This window comes from Artibeus jamaicensis, unplaced genomic scaffold, assembly GCF_021234435.1.
Source record: "Artibeus jamaicensis isolate MK-2021 breed Jamaican fruit bat unplaced genomic scaffold, CSHL_Jam_final contig_465, whole genome shotgun sequence".
Lineage (NCBI taxonomy): Eukaryota > Metazoa > Chordata > Mammalia > Chiroptera > Phyllostomidae > Artibeus > Artibeus jamaicensis.
In genome coordinates this window covers 334,626-355,838 of record NW_026521843.1, presented here as the reverse complement: position 1 = coordinate 355,838, position 21,213 = coordinate 334,626, and the positions used below count along the sequence as shown (strand labels likewise).

At 62.9% G+C, this 21,213-nt stretch overlaps 1 protein-coding gene across 1 annotated transcript in view; it reads right to left on the bottom strand.

Moving 5' to 3' along the window:
• Positions 1-3,151: 3,151 nt before the first annotated feature.
• TPO (thyroid peroxidase) overlaps positions 3,152-21,213 on the bottom strand; it is a 28,393-nt gene continuing 10,331 nt past the window's right edge. The window contains exons 7-18 of the mRNA XM_053666987.1: positions 18,610-18,739; positions 18,044-18,250; positions 16,615-17,127; positions 13,625-13,877; positions 12,305-12,475; positions 11,452-11,689; positions 10,881-11,089; positions 9,650-9,820; positions 5,749-5,880; positions 4,641-4,740; positions 4,013-4,133; positions 3,152-3,360 (exon numbers count right to left, since the gene is read on the bottom strand). Of these exons, the coding sequence (XP_053522962.1) occupies positions 3,322-3,360; positions 4,013-4,133; positions 4,641-4,740; positions 5,749-5,880; positions 9,650-9,820; positions 10,881-11,089; positions 11,452-11,689; positions 12,305-12,475; positions 13,625-13,877; positions 16,615-17,127; positions 18,044-18,250; positions 18,610-18,739 (2,284 nt within the window). The 3' untranslated portion in view covers positions 3,152-3,321. The remainder of the gene's footprint in view (positions 3,361-4,012; positions 4,134-4,640; positions 4,741-5,748; positions 5,881-9,649; positions 9,821-10,880; positions 11,090-11,451; positions 11,690-12,304; positions 12,476-13,624; positions 13,878-16,614; positions 17,128-18,043; positions 18,251-18,609; positions 18,740-21,213) is intronic.

Below are 21,213 nucleotides of genomic sequence, written 5' to 3'. Positions count from 1 at the left end.
AACAACAGTAACAGTGAACAAAAATGAACAGTCGGGTTGCTGCATGGTGAAAAAATTAAATTACACAATTTTTTGATAGGGCCTTTATTTTTCACAGTTCTTGTCACTGCATCAACAGACACAGAATGTTCTTTCTCCAAATTAAAAATAAATTCAAAACCATTTAAAGAACACTGTTGAAACAAAATTAGACCCTAACAGACGTCTAACAAAAGGTACATGTGAACTCTAGCAAGTTTCCTTAAAGCTAAATTTCCTCATACTGTAGTTTAAATGTTTTACTGCATTTCCCTTTAAATTTAAAGGGGAAATTTTTTTAATTTAAAAAATTTTTTAATTTTTTAAAATTTAAAATTTTCCCTTTAAATTTAAGATTTACTCTACTTATATGGTAACAATGTTATTTCATCACCGAGACCTCTAGAGGCTGTTCCAGGACCTGGCAGGGACAGGATGGGCTGGCAGCCAGCTGGGCCTGTGACCCTGTCCTGGTCTTGGTGTCACCTGAGAGATGCGGTCTCTGGTGGCCATGTCCCTGCCTCCGGGTGCTGGGGGACTGCCAACTGTGGGTCTGGGAATTTGGCCACCTTGACCCGGCACCCACAAGCTGGTTCTCCCTGGGTTGCACTCCTCTCGGCTTCCCCAGTTGGGGGGGCAGAGCTGCACACCTGACCCTGCCCTGCACTGAGAAACAGCCCTTCAGAGGTCCCTGTCTGCAAGGTTTTTCCCTTCCCCCGGCTGTCCCCGAAGTGGAGGACCACAGGGGCCTGCTCCCTGCCTGGTCTGCTGATGGCACCTAGACCTCCCGATGAGATTGTGGACACTCTTTCCAGATCCCTCTGTGTGGCTGATTTCACGGCCCGAGTCACTAGGCCACCTGGTACCCAGAGAGCTGGTCAAGCATCATGTAACACAACGTCACTGCAAGTGATGTGGATGAGATCTGCATCCGGTCCAAACTGGACCGGCACAGTGGGTGGCCCTGCAGGGAAGTGGGTAGACCCGGGAGAGGGGGGCCCCTGCCTGCCTGCCTGCACCCCCTCTCCTTCCAGGCTGTGGCTGGTCTGGGCCACAGCCCTCGTTTCCAGCATGGCTGCAGCTGTGGGTGCTGAGGGGCAGCTGTGTGCCTTCTTGCCGCCCCCCAGCAGGTGCCGGGCGAGGGGGCTCAGTGAGTGAGCAGCAGGTCAGTGGGCTGCATTGTGCGTGGGGCCCTTGCTGGACCTGGGTGTGTGAGGGTCGAAGCTCATCCTGGGCTCGGCAAGCCCAGAGGGAACCGGGCTCCTCAAGTGGCAGCTGAGGGATGAGGTGGCGCTGTGTAACTCCAGGGACAAGAGGCAGGGACAGCAAGAGGCTGCCCCTGTGCAAGGATGGGAACGGAGGGCAGCAGCTCTCATCAGATGCTGGTAAAGTGCCGGTAGGAAGCGGCGGCCGAGTCTGTATTCCCCAGGTCGGCCAGCAGGTGGTGCTGTCTGCCTTTGTCACAGAGGACAGGCTGGCGATGGAGTCGACACCCAGAGCCTCACTCCCAGCATCCTCACAGGGCGTCCCAGGGCCAGGAGGTGGCGCGGTGCCTCCGTCGGACTGTCACTCGCTCTAAGTGGGTTCACAGGGAAGAAGGTGCTGTCCCAACAGCACCCTACGGGGATGTCCAGGCCCCGATGACCAGCAGCCTGTCCACAGCTCCTTCGGGACTCAACTGGGACTGTGATTTACTGTGACGCACACCCCTCTTCACACGGGGACCCAGCCATCCCTCCACGAATCAGACAGTGCAGTGACCTCCGGGGCTACTCGCCGGATGCTGTTGGCCCCCCAAGGGGCGAGCCGTGGCCCAGTTCCCCGGCATCAGGATTGCGAGCCCCCGGTGTTTGATTATTCTGGTGCCCGCGGGCACCGGGCGATGATTCTGGCTATTTGTTCATTAGCGCGACGTACTGGGCACACAGAGTCAAACAGACACGTAAGGACAAAACGAGATCCTGGTGGGCAGACAGCAAGGCTTACACCGATGGCCCACGGGGCTGCAAGGCCAGCTCCAGGCGCAGTGGAAATCACCCAGACAGGCAGAGCCTGTGTCCCTCATCCCCGCAGTCGGCAGCGGCAGCGACGGGCCCAGGTCCATCATTTCCCAGCTCCCTGCGCTGTCTGGCGGGAGAGCTCAGCTCCTCTCAGTCTCGGAGCTGGACAGAAGGTGGTGGGGTGTCTTCACTCAGTCACCTGTGGGCTTCGTGTTCATGGTAACGACCCAGGGACACGGACTGGGAGGACTGAGGCTGTGATGGGCGATCTGTGTGTGGAGGCGATGACGTCACAGGCCTCCCCGCCAGGGTCCCTCGTGGTGCCACCACCGAGAGGTCCTGCCTTCCAGGCACGCACTGCATTGCTGGCCAGGGTTCCGGCAGGGTTCAGGGTGGACACAGTGTCCCTGTGCCTGGTCCCCAAGCAGGAGGGCTCGCTGCCCTCGGGGACAGGGACAAGGCGCCCTGGGCCTGCAGGCTCAGGAAGGCCAGCTGTCACCTCTGCAGGCAGCTCAGCCTCTGGGACTCCACCACTTCCTGTGCAAAACAAGGGTGGCGATGACAGCTTTGGGGCTGAAGTGACCGAAACTCCCCCCAGGCTGTGTGAGTCCAGGGGTCATCAGGCCATTGCTCAGGGAGGGCCCGTGGGGGACAGAAGTTAGGGAGGGCTCTGGGGAGTGGAGGCCGTGGTACCGAGTCCCACTTTGTCACCAGATCCCCAGGGCAAGGCGTGGCCCTTGTCCCCGAGCACAGTCTGCCCCTGAGATCAGCATTCTCTTCCCAGGAGGAGCGAGGAGTGCGGGCCAGGCATCCCTGGGACAGTGTGGTGGCCTGTCCCCCAACGGTCAGTGGAGAAATTGGCCAGATGGGCGGGGAACTTTGGGGGAAAGCAGGAAGTATGGAAGGAGGACAAAATTAAAGCGAGAAGTGAGATACGAGTATGGTGAAAATGCCGTTTTCCCATTTGTTTGGCTGGAAGAAAAGGTTCACAGACGTGTGCGACACGTGAATGCCTTTCGTGGGAAGGTACAGGCTCAGGACAGACGGGCCCCAAGGCCACAGGGCGCATTCGTCACAGTGCCACCGGCTGCAAGTGGGCGGGCCGTCAGTCTGTCCTGGTCGCCGTCCGTGGAACTCGAAACAGACGAGAACGATGCTGATGTCGACTCTTCGGAAGTTGACAGGGGATGGAGAGGCTGGGCTGACGCTGCTTCGATAAACAAAGCCTGTTTCCCTGCTGTGGTCTGGGCGGAGGTTCGGGACCCCTCTGAGAGCCGAGGCTCCAGGGCTGGGCGGCGGCTGCCTACTCGCAGAGGAGGGTCTGGGACCTGTAGGCCGGGCCCTGTGGGAGAGGAGAGAGCTGAGCACGCGGACCCACGGCATTGCGTGGGCTCAGCCCCACGGGGCGGCCGCCGCCCACACTGACTTGCTCGGCACGCAGTGCCTCCCAGGACCAGCCTTTTAGCTCTGGGGGTCACAGGGTCAGCCCATGACTCCCGTTCTGGACAGGCCCCAGGTGTCGACAAGTCACTTTCTAATACAACATCATTCAGGGGCTTGCACAGAACATTAACATGGTAAACAGTAGGTTCAGACTGATTTACCCCCACGCGGCCCATAATTACTGCAGTTTTCTTGACAGCCCACCCCTCTGTCCCGGGTCCCCCTCCTGCCGTCCGCAGCCGCTGCCTGAGAGATGCGGAGGCAGGTGCCCAAGGCCCCAGCCGTGAAACCAGTTCATGTAATGAAAGGCTTTTCTGTGTCCTTTGCTCTGGCTCGTGGACCCGGCTCTGTCTGCACTTTCTTAGAAGTGGGTTAAAATGGTGACAAACTCTGGTTCCCCTGCAAACTCAGTCTGAGCGAGAAGGAAGCTGCAGGAAGGTGCCAGGGGCAGGGACCGTGCAGAACGGACGCTCAGAGGGGCCGAGTGCGGTGCCCCCGGGCCTCCACGGACACGCGCCGTGGGGCTCTGACCAGACGAGAGGGCAGCCCACCTGCTCCGGGACCCCCCGCGGGGCAGAGTGGGGGTCCTGGCATCTCCCTCGTCCCGACGGGGAGGCAGCCGCCCCGTCTCTCTCGGTGACCGGCAGCGAGAACTGGGAGTCACGACGTGTCCTGGGAACGAGCAAGCACACCGGTTAGCACTGCCATTGGTCCAGAGAACCACGCGTGTCCGTCACATGTGCGTCACTGCCACCACGGAGGCGTCATCCTATCATTTACGCCATTTATGCTGGGGTGTGAGAGCCCTCAGTCCTGGGACGCATCACTGTCTGACACAGTTCTTGGCTCAGAGTACGTCGTCAATGTAAAATAGACAGAAACAGCATAGTGATGACACCAATGGTGTTTACACACGTGGAACCGGATACGCAAACCGACGTCAGTTCACAAGTTCTGTCCCATTAGACACCGACAGTGGCCACTTCAGAGCAGGACTGTGAGTGTGTGTGGGTGTGTAAATGAGTGAAAGAGTGCGAGTGTGGGAGTGTGTGAGGGTGCACATGTATGAGTGTGCCGATCGTCTGCATCGGCCTCAGAGGGGCGAGCAGCGCCGTCACCAGTGCCCACCACCCCCCGTGGGCTGGAAGTGAACTCCTGCCACCTGAAGGAGGGACTCACCACCAGCACATGGCAGTCCAGGTGAGAGCTGCCAGGACGCAGACCAGCAGGGCACCCAGCGCGATGGACACCAGAGACGCCCTCGGGAGCCTCCCGGAGTCTGGAGTGAGAGTGTGCGGTGAGAGAGCCCCCCGGGCCCAGGGCAGCGGCCCGATGCCCCAGCCTGTCTGGGTCCCCACCCAGCTGCTGCTGCGTCAGCAGCAGGACACAGAGGGGCAGGGACCCTCCCGGAGCAGCGACTGCACAGACGAGGTCCCTGAGTGTGAGGGCGAAGGTCACAGGATGGCTGAGACCTCGGTCCTTCCCCAGGTGACATCCTGGCCGTCCCTGCAAGGACAGCAGACATTCTTCTCCCCACCTGGGGCGCCGTGAGCCCCGGCAACAACATCCCAGGGACCCTGGAAGGTGACGGGGGCCGGGGGCAGCACGACCCTCATTCCAGGTCTGCTGGGGTCATTGCCAGCCAGGGGGACAGAGGAAGCCGTGAGAACCACCTTGTGCCGGCTGCTCACCAGACGCCGACCCCACGCACAGCAGTCCCATGAGGGTCTGGAGTGGGGCCAGGCTCCTCTGATCTGTTTGCTCGCCCAGTTCTAGCAAGAACACCCTCCCCCCACTGAGCCCCGTCAGTGGCTGCTGTTCTTCCAAGGATGCTCCCTCCCCACCACGGGCTGGGAAGCCCTGTGGTTGCTGGGTCTGGGGTGAAGCTCAGCTCTGCACAGAGGCCTCTCTCCCGGCCACAGTAGTATGAACAAAGTCTGTCTGTCTGTCTGTCTGTCTGTTTGTTTTAACTGGTATCTGTACATTGTCTTCCTTTCACTTAACCTCTCTGTTCCGTGCATGGATTCAGCACTGTGCCGAGCCCACGGGAGGGGAGGCAGAGCCCGAACGGTGCCCAGCACAGAGGGTCTCTCAGCAGCTCTGTGTCTGTGGCCCAGTCCCAGCTCACCTAGGGACCAGTGGCCTCCTGCTCCGTCCCCACACTGGGGACCGCAGCAGAGTGGACAGGCACATGTCGCCAGCCCCCGCAGAACTCAAAGGGTGACCCTTGGAAACCCCGAAGTGTGCGACACCCCCTCCCGGCCGGGGCACATGGGTGTGGTCTCACCGACGCAGGTCCTTCCGTCCTCCCCCAGCACATGTGGGTCTGTGCACTCGCAGCGGAAGCTGCCCTTGGTGTTCCGGCACCGGGCTGGCGCGTGGCAGGGCGGCTCTGTGCCGGCTCTGCACTCGTCCACGTCTGCACAAACCACACGGGTTGGGACATCTGAGGGACCCACCAGGCCCGCCCTCCACTGCGGCCATGGTGGCCCCTCCTCACAGAGCCCAGCTGTCCTGCTGTGTCCCCACCCAGGAGGAAGAGGACTGCCCCCTCCCTGCTGAGAATCTGAGCATCCCAAGGACCCTCCTGCTGACTCGGACCCTCCAAGGAGCACTGGCCTCCGGCCCCTGGGGACCAGCGGCAGCCACGCCCCTGTTCCGACCACCCTGGCCGGGCCCTCCTCCGGCCGTTCCTCTGGCACGGGTGCCCCCCAGCCCACTTTTCCCAGCCACACATGGTGTCTCCGTGGGCTGTGGGAGCTCTGAGGACACGGGGTGGGGTCGGGATGCCCCCACCAGGCAGGGAGTAGGACCCAGAGGCTCTCAAGATGCTGCTGCTTCTGGTGATGACCCACAGCTGATGACACGGGCCACAGAGCCGGCACTGACGAGCCCGTGACGGGCGTCAGCACCCCGCAGCCCCAGCTCAAAGGGGAGCAGTCTCTCCACAGAGGTGCTGCCGAGAAGCATTTCATTCACAGGGAACAGAAAGGCCCCGACCGTGCCCACTGTGTGGATGAGGGGGGTCCCCTGGGGATGGATGGCACCTGCAGCCCCTGGGACACAGGAGCAGCCGGGCTCATCACCACATGTGGAAATCCAAGTTGCTGTCCCTGAAAGTTGCTGCCACCCAGGGGACGTGGGACAGTGGGCACAGGTGGGACAGCGCTGTCCAGGCCCGGTCCCCCATGTGCAGCGCCCCCGGCACTGGGGCCCCTGCCAGGCCCTCCATGCAGAGGTCCCTGTGGTGGCTGGGACAGGTGCCGTGGGCAGAGTCCTTCTGTCCCATTCTGGAGGCCAGAGGGGCAGGTGGGCCACCCAGGCTGCAGGGCTCTGTGGGGGGCCCTCTCCCCACTTCTGGTGGCCCCTGGCCACCTTGGAGTCTGCGGCCTTGCAGCTACATCCCTCCTGTGCCCTGTCACCTCTGCGTGCCTTCTCTTTTACTCGGTGGCACCGGCAGAGACCCCCTTTCTCTAGAGGGTCACATCCTCTGGTACCGCTGGGGCCAGGACTTCAGCATGCAAGACACTTAGGGTGACACAGTTCACCCCGTTTCACTCTAGGTGGGGTTGGGTCCTTCTGATCAAAAGGCCATGTCACGGACGGCAAAGGTGGGCTCCTTCCCCAGCAGTGACAGCCAGGAGCCTGTGGCAGACCCATCCTGGGGGCCCGGCGCTCCTCACAGAGCAGGAGAAGTGGCCTCAGACCTGCGTGTCCTCGAAGCCTGGGCGTGTCTGCGCTGAGGCCTGTGCTCTGGCCGGGTTTCTGCCCTTCGGTGTCCGGGCCCCAGCCGAGCACACTGTGCCGAGTGGACATTCCCTGTGCTCACTCGCCACTCGCCTCTCGGCAGCAAAAAGACCAGAGAGCTGCAGACACAGTTCTTTCTCTGCGGCTCGGGAGCGCTGCAAGGACACTCACAAGGACCTTTCGCTGGCTTCTCCTCCCCAGCAGGTTCTCCTGGGGCTGAGTAGTAAGAGTGGGGGACACAGCGGCACATGTCACCTGATGTTGTCCTCAAGTATTTGACGAACCTCACTCTCCTCCCTGCAGCTGGGGACCTGGCTGCTCCGCTGATCCCTGGAGAGCCCGCCAGGTCATCCGTATTCACATCGATCCCTCCTGGTCATGTGGCTCTTAAGTCCCTTTTCCCTGTGATTCTTGATTTAGCAGCCTCTCGCGCAGGCACGGACCGCGTGCAAATACTTGGGTGCGAATGAGGTCACTCGCACCACGGGTTGCTCCCCACTGAGCTGGGATTTGTTTAGTTTTAAGATATTACGTCCTAATGTGAAATCCAATAGGATGAGACACAGCTACATGCACTAGGAGGTCAGTGCCCTCCCTTCTCCTCCTGTCTCCCCAGGCCAGGGGACCAAGATGAGCAAGGTCGTGCAGGCACAGAGGTGTGCGCCAACGTGTGACAGGTGAACGGTTCTCACGCTGCACATCACCCTGCAGTGAGTGTCCACTTCGTCCAGGGACACGGTCCCAGTGTAAAAGCTAACCGTGCGGACAGGCGGACGGACTCGGGAGCAGCTGGCTCCACTGACCTGTCAGTTACATCGGGTTTGTGTCCGGAGGGCGTGTCCGGTTCTTTGCTCTGTGCGCATGAGGAACTTAAACTGACAGTGAGGCAAACTGATCACTCCCTCCTGCACGTTTAAAACCTGGAGGCCAGAGGCCTGGGGGACCAGTGAAGGGCGGCTGAGGTGGCCCGGGAGGGACCTTGGGGCCAGGGGGTACGGGCACGTTCACAGCCGGCCGACACCCGGCTTCCCACAGTCCGGCCGGGTCCCGGTGGAGACTCGGGTCCTGGCCGGAGCTTCAGAGCCTGGGCTTTGTCCCAGTCGGACCCTCGTGCCCTCGGCCGTCCTCGGTCACTCCTGAGGTCATGTGGGGCCAGCCTGCTCCTCTGCTGCTCCGTCCTTTCTCTTGGGTTGAAGGCAGCAAGCGGGCCTCCCGGAGACGCCCGACCCCGCACTGGCGGCCGGCACCGTGGCTCCTGGCGGCCTTCACACTCATGGACTCAGGTCTTTTCATCTCCTGTCTGAGCCCCGAGCCCTCGGCCAGCACGACCTCTCAGGGCAAACATTCAGGACCTCGGCCGTCCAGACAGACGCTGCTGCTCGGGCGTGGCACACACGGCGCGTCACCTGCGCACTCTGGGCACGAGTGCGTCCCCGTGGGCGGCACCGGAACCCTCTCCTCTCCCCCAGTGGCAACGCTGCAGCTCGTTTTCCTTCCTGCTCCACCTCTGCCCGCAGACCGGCCCGCTTCCCGCCTGCGCCCATCCCCCTCCCCGCCAAGGCCGAGTGGGACATGGCCCAGGACAAGGAGCCACCCACGCAGGCCCGGATTCCCTCCTGGAGAAACGCGCTTGCTGCCAGCCGGTCGCCTGTCAAAGGACTAAGCAAATGTGCCACCCACACTCGTGGCGCTCAGGCCCAGGTTCCCACGCCCCTCGCTGCCCAGGAACCAGGCCGCACACGGAGGCTGGGTTGAGGGCATTTCTCAGTGAGGGGGCACCAGCGGCTCTCGCAGGGCCAGCGTTTCCCAAACGTCCAGAGGAGCACTGCCTTCTGCGGCCCCTCGGCAGGGGCGACTCGGGCACCAGGCGGCTCTGAGTGGCGTCCCCCACACCTGACGCCCACCTGGCCCGCACACCTGATGCCCACCTGGCCCGCACGGCCGAGAGAAGCCAGAAGGGGCATCTCGGAGCTTCTCGCAGGGCGGCCCGTTTCCGCCACAAGCCCACCCTTGGCCGTCGGGAAGACTGGGGTCCGGGCCCCGAGTACCAGGGACAGGGCCACAGGCCCGGGACAAGCGCACCCTCGGCTGGGTTGCTCCTGTTCCACCAGTTCTGTCCGTGGAAACACTTCTGTCTCGTTTCTTTAGAGAACTTGGCTCTAGAAGTTGCTCCGGGCAACCGTCCCCACAAGTGACTAAGTGCTTGTCCCCGTGTGCACCTGTGTCACCCTGCCAGGCCTGTTTGATGGGACTGCCTTGACGTTCCACTGCCTAGAACGGTGCCCCCTGGGGGCGTGGCCAGATGAGGGAGGAAAGCCCGGCGTCCCAGGACTCCTGGGAGATGACTCTGACCCTTCCCGCGAACGACACTCATTTTTAGCTTGTGTTTGAAAATGCAGGCTGGCGTCAGTCATGACGAGACCCCCTGTGAAGCAACTGACCTGTGCAAACTGGGGGCCGGGAGTCCCAGCCTTGGGGGGTGCACGTGAGCTGCTCCTGACCGTGGAGCTCAAACCCGTGCCGGCAGGAGTACACCACCACGCGCCGCCCAGCCTCGCCGCAGAGCACGAAGTCCCCGTTCTCCACGCTCCCGGGGAAGCCGCAGGTGTCCCCTGGGCCGGGGAGAGAGGTGGGCACAGTCAAGCACAGCCTCTCCCCCGAGCCACCGCCCGCCCCTCCGGGTCACAGGGATCTCACCCTGCACAAGGACAGAGCAGCGTCCCTCCTGCCAGCCCTCCACCCGCCGTCCCGCGCCAGCACGCAGGGCCCCACGGCTCCCCTGTTCCTCTCCTGTTCACCCGTGAGTCCCCTCTGGCCAGGCCCCCCCCCATGCCACAGGTCACTCTTGCCAAGGCCACGGTCAATCCCAGCCCATCTCACCCCAGCTGTCGCAGCAGCAGGAGGGCGCTGCCTCCCTGGGGGCCTGTCTGCAGCCCGAGTCCCCAGGAGCCCCTCCCATCCGGCATCCCAGCACTGGCCCCTGCTCAGCGGTGCGTCCCTCCCAGACGCACATGCCCTGGGTGTGCTCCGGCCTCTGGCCGTCCGCCCACAGCAAACCCAGAAGGCACAGCGGCGGCTCTGCTGTCGGCACGGGCCTGCCCTCCGACCCTCCGACCCTCCGACCGACCTGCCTGGGGGCTGAACTACCTTCCTCTCCCTCGGGGAAGCCACCTCGGCTCCCGGGATCTTCCTGCATTCACCCCGCCCCGCGAACCCCAGTGGCTGTCCTGTCAGAATGACAGGCAGGCGTGTCCTGGGGCGACCTGGCAGGACTTGGCTGCGTCCCTCCTCCGGTCTCGTCTCCCACCCCTCACCTGCTTCTCCCGGCCCTGGGCCCACCCGTAGGGATCCGTGAGCCCCAGGTGCGGCGCAGCTCTCCCCGCGGATGAGGAATGAGCTGCCCCGGTGGGGTCTCTGCTCTCCTGTCGTCCCCCCCCCCACCGCCACCTCTGCACCTGACCGTTCACTTCGCACCAGCACAGCCTCACAGGACAGTGTTTTCCTTCAGGGAGGGGCCCAGCTGGGGACAAGTCCTCCTCACTGTGGGGACGCAGCCCAGCCTCCCTGTTATTTTCCCCAAATGTGCCACCTCGAACCGCCCCCTCTGAGCAGCCCGGCGTCTGCTGTGGTCCCTGCATAGTTAACGTGAGGGGGCAGGAGGCTGGCAGTCACCTGGGGGAGCCGCCTCCCGCCACTCGTCCAGGTTCAGGCCGGGGACGTCCTCACAGGACTCAAAGTCCTGGGGGAACCGCGCCACACGGAAGGCGTCAGGGGGCGCGCGGGCGAGGCCAGAGTTGTCGCAGATGACCCTGGACAGCGAGTGCTTCTGCAGCTCCCGCCGCTGCCCCTCAGTGAACACGCCTCCGTGCTCCCACCAAAACCTGTGCCGGAGAGAGTGCACACGCAGGTGACGGGGATCTGCCGCTGGATCTGTGCCCCCATTGCCACGGAAGCCCAGGAGGCTGTGCGGACGCGGTTTTGAGTGCCACAGTAACTCGACTACTCGACACGCTGCACCTGGAAATCAATGGTGGACGTGTGCGGGGCAGGGGGGGGCTAAGGTGCCCTTCGCAGAGGACGCGGGCGTCCTGCACAACATCGGGCGTGGGCGCAGCGACGCCAGAGAAGAAAGGGCTGGTGCGCGGGATTGCTGAGGAGAAGCAGGACTCCCCAGACCCGCCGACTTCGACTGAGACGCCTGCTTCTGCACGGGCCGCCGGCGAGGCTGCCGCCAGGTACCCACCGGTCCCCGTCCCGCAGGGCCTTCATCTGCCTCCCGATGATGCAGGCGAACAGGGGGCCGATCCGCGCGCCCGGCAGGGCGTCCTCCACCAAGCCGCCCAGCCAGACGTCCACGTTGTCGGGGTGCTGGTACAAGGCCAGGATCCGGTCGGCCACAGCTCCGTCGGCCACGGGGCGGCTCGGGCCGGCCCGGGAGCGCAGCGGGGGCAAGTCACAGAACTCCCTCCAGGCGTTGTAACCTGCAAGGCGCACCTGCGCTCTCTCCTGGGTCTGCATCCCCCAAACCCCTCAGACACTCCGTCTGGGCCTCAGCCTCCCGTCCGCAGTGTCCAGCCACAGGGGAGAGCGTGGCACTGCCCTGCTGTGCAGATGTGCTGGAACACTGCAGACTTCAGGGACTGACCACGGCACAGTCGCAAACAAGCCACGTGGGTCAGTGGGTGGGCTCACTGCACATACAGGGAGGCCGACCAGACAGCTGAACTCCAGGGGCCCATGGGGGCATGGCCATGGTGGGCGGGGGTCAGGACTGGCCAGTGGGGATGGATGGGGAGAGTGGGGGGGGCCTGGGAAGGGAGCCCTGGCCACACCCACCGCCAGGAGATGGGGCCAGCTGCCTAGGGGTGGCCGGAGGCCACCGGGAGCCGCCGTGGTCTGAGGACCTGGCCTTTTAGGTGGATGGACTGGAGGGCTTGCAAAGCCCATTTCCAGGAAGTTGACAAAAGTCTCGCAGAAACATTTCATGTCAGACCAGACTCTGTGAGGGGAGGCCCCTCACTGGGCGGCTCCTCCAGGGCCTGGACCGGGACTGGGAGCAGGACCGGGCTGGCAAGGGGGCCCGGCCGGGTGCTGACCTGGCAGGCCGTGGTCCCGGCCCCGCTGCAGGTTCAGCGACGCCAGGTCGAAGGTGCCCTCGCTGGACAGCACGAATAGCCTGTCGGTCAGCTCCTCGTTCATCAGCTGGGCCGGCACCTGCAGCTTGGCCGGCTGGACGAGGAGCCCCCGCAGCAGGGGGTCCACACCGCCTGCAAGACACCGGAGAAGGTGACCGGGCTCCTCCCGGCTCCTCAGGGATGGCAGCGGTCCTGACAGGCGTCCATCCTGAGCCCACGGTTCACAGCGTGGGGCTCCGCAACCTTCCAGCCCTCTCAGGGTGCGTTCTGCCCGGACCAAGGGGACTGACCGTGGGTGTGGGGAGAGCAGGCCTTACGACCGAGGGGACCCAGACACGAGCCCTGCAGGTGCTTGGTTTTCGTCTTGTTTTTCTGCAGTGCAAACAGTGCAACCAGCCGAAGCGCCTGCCGATCCCCAAGGCTGGCAGCAGAGGGGACTGGGCGTGCCCGAGGGAGCACGAGGGTGTCCGGGCAGTGCGCTCCCTGCCCTTCAACACGCCAGCCGTCCCCACGGGACCCTGCAGGAGCCGGGTTAGAGCCCTGACGCGCACCACTCAGGTGACTCCCCTTCACTTGGAGCCTTTGGGGCTATAGCACAGACAGGAAATCACACTGTGCCTGGGCCTCGGCGGGTGGCCTGGTGGCCCTGGTGGGGCCCTGGCCTCTCTCCCACAAGGTGTGTGTGAAGGTTTCCATGGGGACAGACCAAGTATGGTGACTTCTCCTCCATCCCCCACAGCTGTGTGGCACCAAGTCTTTGGAGACAGGATAGAAGCTTCTGGACAGACAGAGAACACGGAAGGAGAGAAAGGAGGGGTGGGGGCAGGGAGAGTGTGGAGATAACCCTTCAAACAGGTCGCCCGGAGCTGAAACGGTTTTCCGAACAAGTCACTCGCACACGTAGCCCAGCCGTGGCGCTCAGAAACCACACGCGTGAGCTTGGCCGTGGGACAGACGAAGGGGCTGATGGTGAAATGGCACCATTTACCGTGTACAGTGTTGGGTCCGATTTCTGCTGCAGATTTCGAAACAGTGGGTGGGGAGCCGACCTGGGCCTGGATACTTTCACTTGCGAACCCGAAGAACTCAGAGACCGGAGCGGAGTGTTTCTGACGAACAGCTTTGCCTTTAAAAGCTCTGAGCACACGTGTTTTCTCCGCAAACACCGATGACCAGGCGGCACGCAGCCAGCGCCACGGCGAGCGGTGGGTCCCTCCGGGGGCTGCGAGGGGCTCGGTCTGGGGAGAGAGGCTGGCGGGGGCGGGGCTGGGGGGCACACACCTTCCTTGAGGAGCCTCCAGGGGCTGAAGAAGGCGTCGCGCAGCAGCAGCCGGGGCAGGTGCTCCCGGAAGCGGGCGTCCAGCCGCCGCACCAGCGGGCGGACCGTGGCGTGGCCGAAGCGGAAGGCGGCCGTGGAGAACACGTTGGACACCGTGGGGTCCACGGTGGGGTCGTAGCCCTGGTAGAGGCCCACGTGCTGCTCGAAGGCCTCGGGGCCCAGGATCTTGGGGATGTAGTCCCGCAAGGTGATGATCTGCGAGAAAGCGGTCACGGCAGCCTCAGTGGGGGGCGAAGGCCGCAGGGCCACATGTCCCCGGGGCTCGGAGGGGTCGCGGGAGGGCCTGCGCCTCCCAGGTGAGGGCGCCGGTGAGCAGCAGCAGCAGATGCAGACAGAGCCTCGGGGCTCTGCACTGATGGCCAGACGGGCGTGTCCGTGTCAGACACGTGCCCCCCGCGCCCTCCAGCGTGGGCCAGGCCGGGGGCTACCGCTGCTGGGCTGCTCTCTCACACACAGCAGCGTCTCCACCCGACCAGCTTCTCCCCGCACCCACACCGCACCTGTGAGCACAGCACCAGCCCCCGAACCCACACGACCTCGGAATCCAGCTGCCGGGGGGAGCCAGCCCCCGAGGCTCGGAGCCCGTGTGGGCTCTGCCCCACAGCCGTGTGGGGGCCTTGCCAGCCCCCCGAGCCTGTCTGCCGAACCGCAAAGGCTTCTCACACGGAGTTTCTGTGAGCATAAAAAACACACGTGCTTTGGCGTATTAGATGTGTTTGCAGTGTCCCGTCTGGGTGTGAGACACAGCAGACGCACCGTGTTGTGCCGTGTACAATGCACACCCGCGTTCTGTGCGCATTGTACACGGGGTCACCATGCCCGTTATTTATGCACCGTGGTATGTAGTCCCCATACCCATGTATAACGCACGTCCTCATTTTCCCGAGAGATTTGGGGGAAAAGTGCTCGTTGGACACGGCAAGTTGCAGCGCCTCTTTGTTACACAGGAGATTTGCACAGGAGAAGGGCGCAGCCCGGACGACTCCGTCTCCCGAGGCCTGAAGGGAGCGAGACACTCCTCACGGGTGGGGCCCTGTCCCGGCACACGGCCGCCTGCTGCCACAGAGGCCTCAAACCGAGCGTCTTTGTCTTTTCTTTCTATTTATTTATGTGTCTATTTTTGTGGGAAATCAGGAGTCCCGTTTACAAGGCTGAGTCCAGAGCACAGCCGGTTAATCAGACGGCACTAGGGCCGGAGGCAGCCGGGCTGGCTGCCCGCGGGAAGACTCCCCGGTGGGCACGAGCGGAGCCCCACAGTTAAACTTCATCCAGGGAGGAGTGATTCTGCCACCGAACACCAGGGTCTCACATCTCAGCTCATCTGTTCCAGGGGCCAGCTGCCAACCTACTGGACCACCCGAAACACGGCAGGTGCTGTGCTCCCCCACTTGACCTGCGTCCTCCCAAAAGGTGGAGCGCATTTTCTGTGTCCCTGGGCGAACGGAGGGGGCGTGGCTGCTGCCCCAGCTGGTGGGAGGACCCAGCGCAGGGCTCGCTGTGTGGTGTCTTCCCCGGGACCCGCAGACACGGAGCTCGGGCCACATCTGGGGTCTCCAAGTGGACACACGAGGAGCACCTGTGTCCCCGATCTGCGTTTGGGGCGGTCACAACTTCACCACGGGGAGTTGGCCCCTCAACCTCAGGTGCAATTTCAGGGCCTTCAGGTGTCCGAGGGCTTCAGGTGTGCGGGGCCCCTCCCCAGCCCATGGGCGGCAGCAACAGTCCGCTGACTCCCTTCTCCGGAGTCTTCTCCCCACAGCAGAAGGGACACGAGAGGTCCAGGTCCAGGCTGTGTCGGAGGCGCCGCCTCCCTTTCCCGCACCTGAACTCTGGCCTGCAGTCTGGGAGGCCAGCAGTGCATGGCAGCCACCGCTGTTGCAGGCTGACATGGCACCTCTCGGCCCCACAGCGGCTGCCTGCACGAGGCAGAGTCCCCTGAACCGGCACCTGTGGGCTCAGCCCCTGGGCCACACCGACCACAAGTGGACCCACACACACCCCACATGCACGCCCACGCACAACACGCACCACGTGCTACACACACATGCACACCCCCCCAGAACCCACACAACACACTCGCTCACCACGCATCTCTGGGACGAGGGGAGTTCTGGGGTGTCTTAAACCGAGTCGCAGCAGGTGAGGGTGGGAAGAACAGACAAGTTCCTCCCTTTGCTGCAACAGGATTGGCATCTGGCCAACTTGAGACTTCATCTGTGACCCTCTGATTCACATAAAAATCACCATAAATGAAAAAAGAATTGAGATTCTTGTTTAACCTCCTGGTTCACAAATCTGTTTTTCTTTTCATTTTCTCCATTGTCTTTAAGTACAGAAACCCCAGAATCATTGGCGGGCAGGCAGCTCAAGGGCTGGCCGGGAAAGTTAAGTGAGTTAAAACTGGAAAGCACTGGCAGTGCTGTTGCCACCAGGAATGCAGGGGACGGACTGCACCTGTCCCTGCTGTGAGCAGCTGGGGCTGCTGTCGTCCTCCCTCACATCATGGCAGCCGGCCCCAGTGCGGACTAGATCTCAGACCAGGCACCCGGACCAAGTGCCCCAGTAGCTGCGGGATGAACCTCAGTGCGGGCACCAGTGGCTAATCTGCACCTGCCCAGGGAGCCTGCAGTGACTCAGCTGCCCGTTCAGGACGCCCCGTGGCGACCCTGAGTACCAATCAGGACGCCTGCAGTGACTCTGTTTCAGTTTATGATAACCAATCAGGACACCTAGGATGACGCTGTGCACCAATCAGGACGACCTCGGTGACTGCTCACCAATCAGAGAGCCCAGGGTGATTCTGAGCACCAATCAGGACGACCGTGGTGACTGCTCACCAATCAGGACGCCCAGGGTGACTCTGAGCACCAATCAGGATGCCCGTGGTGACCCGGTGCACCCCCTCAGGACTCCAGGAAGGCTCATCACACACCTGATGCAGGGCGCCTACGACCTTGCGTGCCTCCTGGTAGGTGGTGTCGGCGCTCCAGTGCGGGTTGAGTGCCTTGAGCGCTGCGGCCAGGCGGTTGTGCTCACGCAGCCACAGCGTGTGCAGGGCCGTCAGGGAGAGGACCTCGCTGGCACGGCTGTCCCCGGCCAGGAAGCAGGGGGCAGGGCCCTGGGCACCGGGCTCCGGGGCACAGGCCGGGGGTGCGGGTGGCGGGGCGAAGGGTAGGTAGGCACGGCCGGCGTCCCGGTGGCGCGTGTTCACCCGCAGCAGCCCCTCCGCGCTGGTCCAGTTCCGTAGCTGCTTCTCCAGGGCGGAGGAGCTGCCATACACGGTGGACGCGTCCAGGAAGGAGGTCAGCCCGTTCATCTGTTGTCGTGGGTTCGCCGTGGACAGGTTGCCGAACAAGGCACCTTGGGCTCCGGTGCCACAGGCAGCGGATGACCGGTAGAAGGGCAGGCAGGTGGTGCCGGAGGTCCCGGAGGCGTTGGCAGGGAGCTGCCGGAAAGGGCCCAGTCACCTCGGGTCCTCGGCACCCTCTTTAGGCACCAGGAACCCCACCAGCGCGTCCGTGTCCTCAGTTCAGGCCAGCCCTCCCCTGCCTCCGGGGTCGGCGTCCTGCTCGTCCCCCACTCCCCTGTGTTTCTCCTCGGGAGAGTGTGTCCAGTGCCTTCCTGGTTGGAGCCTCACGTGCCTGTGTCCCAGCTGCCGGCTGTCATATTGCACCTCCAAACCCTCCTCAACGCCCCCCAGAGAGCCCTCGGTGAGCGGGGCCTGCGGGAGCAGAGCGCAGCTCAGCCTGGCCCAGAACGCCCACTCGTGAGGTTTGCCTCCCAGTGTCCGACAGGACAGCGGCCCACCGGCCTTTGCTCTCAGGCAGCAGATGCCCTGTGCCGGGTTCGGAGGTGTTTCCTGTCTGTGTCTGTGAGTAAGAGGGAAATTCGAACGCTGCGACCCTCGCCCGGCACCAGCTCAGTGCCCGACAGTCCCCTCCAGGCGCCTCTGCGGCGTGTGCCCAATGTGTTCTCAGCAGCGGTGTCTGCCAATGCGCGTCAGCAACAAACCCAAGAACCGTGGAAAAGCTCGTCGGAGAGCAAGTGGCCACGGGAGCCACCATGCACACCCACTGGGATGCTGAGACGGCAGAGGCCCGTCCGCTCCCAGCTGAACGACAGAGGCCGAAGTGTAGGAATCGTTGCTCAGTGGCCCGGGTTCAGGACTGTGTGTGGGTGGGACACTCAGGACGGTGTGTGGGTGGAAGTACAGACACGCACACACGTAAACTTCACACACAGATAAGCGCAGACCCGTCCTCCACAGCTGCTCCCCCCGGGGACAGGACAAACATTTCTCGGTCTGACTTTTTTTAAATGGCACCGATCGGCTCCGTGGCAGAAGTAGGTGCCGGCGGTACCTGGATGGGGAAACACGGGCTCCGGCTCTCGCAGGTGCGCTGGCAGTTGGCTCCTCCCCCGAACGCGGCTCTGCCGGTGCTCTGCGGCGTGAACGCGATGTCGTGGTCGATGTATTGCCCCCACGCCACCAGCAGGTCTGAATATTGGTCATCCTCGGTCACAGCCTCATTGGGAACTTGGATGACCTGCCTGGTCACTTCCCAGACCTGGGCGAGAAAGGGGAGTGACAGATGGCGTTTGGGTTTTGCACGTCATTTGCTGGGGAGCAGAGGGGCCATCGTCCCCACCTCCTGAATGCGTCACTCTACTAACAGGTGTCTGAGTGAGCCCGTCCTCCACCCGTGAGTACAGGGGCTTCTGAAGCACTGGAGAGACAGCTGCACCGCCCGCTCAGGAGCTGGGACTCGGATCTTTGCAGCCCCAGCTCCTCAGCTGTGAAGTCAGCCGTGGCCCCTGCTTGCGGAGGGTGAGGGGCGCAGGAGCCTGCCACGCCCACCTGGAGCTCAGGGAAGGGTCAACAGGACCTGTTGGTAATACAGGTCACGCAGCATTCTGGAGTACCCACCGGTGGCAGGGGCACCCCATTGTACAAGAAGTGGGGGTTCCAGCCTCTGGGCTCACTGACGCCGTCTTCATAGGCAGGTGGCAGCCACCTGGCCAGGGCCGTGTTGGAGGCCCCCCACCTGGGATGGTCTCTGGAACGAAGGTGCGCAGTGAGCATGGGCAGGAGGAGGGAGGGAACGTGTCCCCTACAGGAGCCTGTCCTCCAGGAAGACGGTTGGCCGGCTCCCCCGGGGCCCTTGGCCTGACACGGGCCTGCAGCTGGGCGCTCACTCCCGTGGTGCCTGGCGGAACAGCTTCCCAGGCACCTACAATTGGGGACCCTCTCCAGAGCCCCAAGCCCCAGATGCGCCCTTTCCTGCTTCCTGCCTTCTCCGTCCCACAGCCCTTCCGGTCAGGCGCCCCCTCACGCTGTGGCCAGGCAGGGGCCCCTCCCTGCGGGACTGAGACTTGGCGGGGTGGGGGGTGCTCCCAGCAAAGACACAGTTTGGAGAGTTGTGGTTTCACGTCCCTTATTCAGGCGCCCTCCCTGTCTCGCCTTTTCCTGCCGTTCACATTGAACCCCAGCATGGAGACCGCGCGTCGGACTGCTGAGACGGTCTGAATTCGGGGGCGAGGTTGTGTCAAGGGGGCGTGTGTTAGTGCAGTTGTTTGGATTAAAAATAGGCTTTCTCTGAGAAGTAAGCTGTGGTTGGCTGATGGACTGGACAGTTAGTTAAAAGGGAATGTTTGCCCCGTTTTGACGGAAAGATACAGCGCACGAGGAGGTGGCGCTGGTGTAATGGTATCTGAGCTGACAAACTGGGCCGAGCGCTCGGGCTGAGGAAGGGGCCTCCCAGTGACAGGCACAGGCGCGACGGGGGTGGCACCACAGGCCTGGAGAACTTGCAGGAATGGAGAAAAGAGCCACGAAAGGTGACCGATCCTCGTGAGAATCAGGTGCTCCCCATTTTTGCTGAAAAGGAATTGAAGGACGACCAATTGAGTCGCCTGCTGACAGACCCTCACAGCGATCTTGGTGACGGCTGTTTGTGTGTTCCCTCTCTTCTGCCTCCGAGGGCGGGCGAGGGCCAGTCTGCGTCACGGGGCCGGGCTTCTGTTCCAACACCCAGCGGCAGGTCCCTGCGCCGCGGGCTCAGTCTCATCTCCTGCCACCCCCTTGAAAACAAGCCAGCGCCTCCGTGCAGCTCTGCGGGCCAGCAGGTGCCCCCAGGGGGTCTCAGGTGACCAGCTGAGCGCCGCTCACCGGGGAGCACAGCTCCCCCAGCTGAGCCAGGGGCTGACAGACACAGGCCGCAAGCTCAGCGGGAAGCTAATCTCAGTAGAAATTCACGTCTGCGTTTAAGTTAAAAACACTGATACAAGTGTGCCGATCGGATCGGTGGTGACCTGCGGACAACTGTGTAAGACCTCAGTGTCGAGATGAACGACACCGGGGCCCTCTGCTCCCCGACACGTTTCTGACTTTGGAATTTCAGCTCATGAAATGCAACATAGAAGTACAACACACCAAATGCATGGACATGGCAACATGCATAAGTGGTGAAACACGTGAACATGTGACATTTGTAGAAGGATCCACGTCTACGGGGCAGGTGCGGACGGAAAGGAAATGCCGTCGAAGCGGCAGACCAGACACTTCTGGTCGGAAACATCAGGGAAAAATGAGAGGAATTAGGATGAAAATGTCAGCTCAGGGAGCAAAAAAAGCACGCTCGGTTCTCTTCCTTGAAAAGGGTTATTTGGTGCACAACTGGCGGCCCGCCCCTCGGCGTCTGTCCCTGAACCTGCGCAGGCAGAGCCGGCGGCACAGTCTGCGAGAAGCCAGGGAGGCTGCAGCTGGGGCGGGGGCCTGTCGGGGCTGCCTGGCCGCGCCCTGTGAGTCGGGAGGGAGCGGGCCGCACGCGGGGCCCTCGCACCTCTGCCGCACAGACGCCGAGACACCCAGGAGCTTCGGAGTGACTGGAAATACGAGTGTTTAAACACTAATTGGTGTGCGTTGACACGGACGTACCCTCTCTGTCACGAACATATGTGGCCATTCCTGCACCAGTGTGACAGCCGTCAGCGTGCGGCCTGGATGTGGAAGGGCCCTTGGGTGCCCGACGGCCTCGTCTGAGCTGGGCCCGAGGAGGCCGAGTTGGCACAGGCACAGGCTGGTTCGGTCTGGGCTGCGGCCACGGACGGAGCAGGTCTCCTCCTGACACAAGGCTCCCGACACGAGAGAAAGGGGACGTCGTCACTCCTGCCACTCCCGTCACTGCTGCGGATGCAGGGACACTCAGGAGTGGCCCGCGGCGGTCGGTGGGGACAGTCTGTCAGTCACCCCTCACTGGGCCCCAGCTCACCGGTGCGGCCCAGCAGCAAGCATGTGGACGGACAGACGGCCTCTGTGCACCGCACCCTCGGCATGGGAAGAGGGGGCGCCGGGACGCCGTGTGCAGCCCCGTCGCAGCCGGCTCGCCTCTGCCAGACCTCAACCAAGTGCTGCTCGGGGAGGTGCTGTTTCACCCAATTCAAAGTACCGAGTCCTCCTGTAACTGCTGAGGCGGCGGCGTTTGCGGACCTGCCCGTTTCGCCGCAGCGGCCGAGAGCCGCGTCCCCTCCT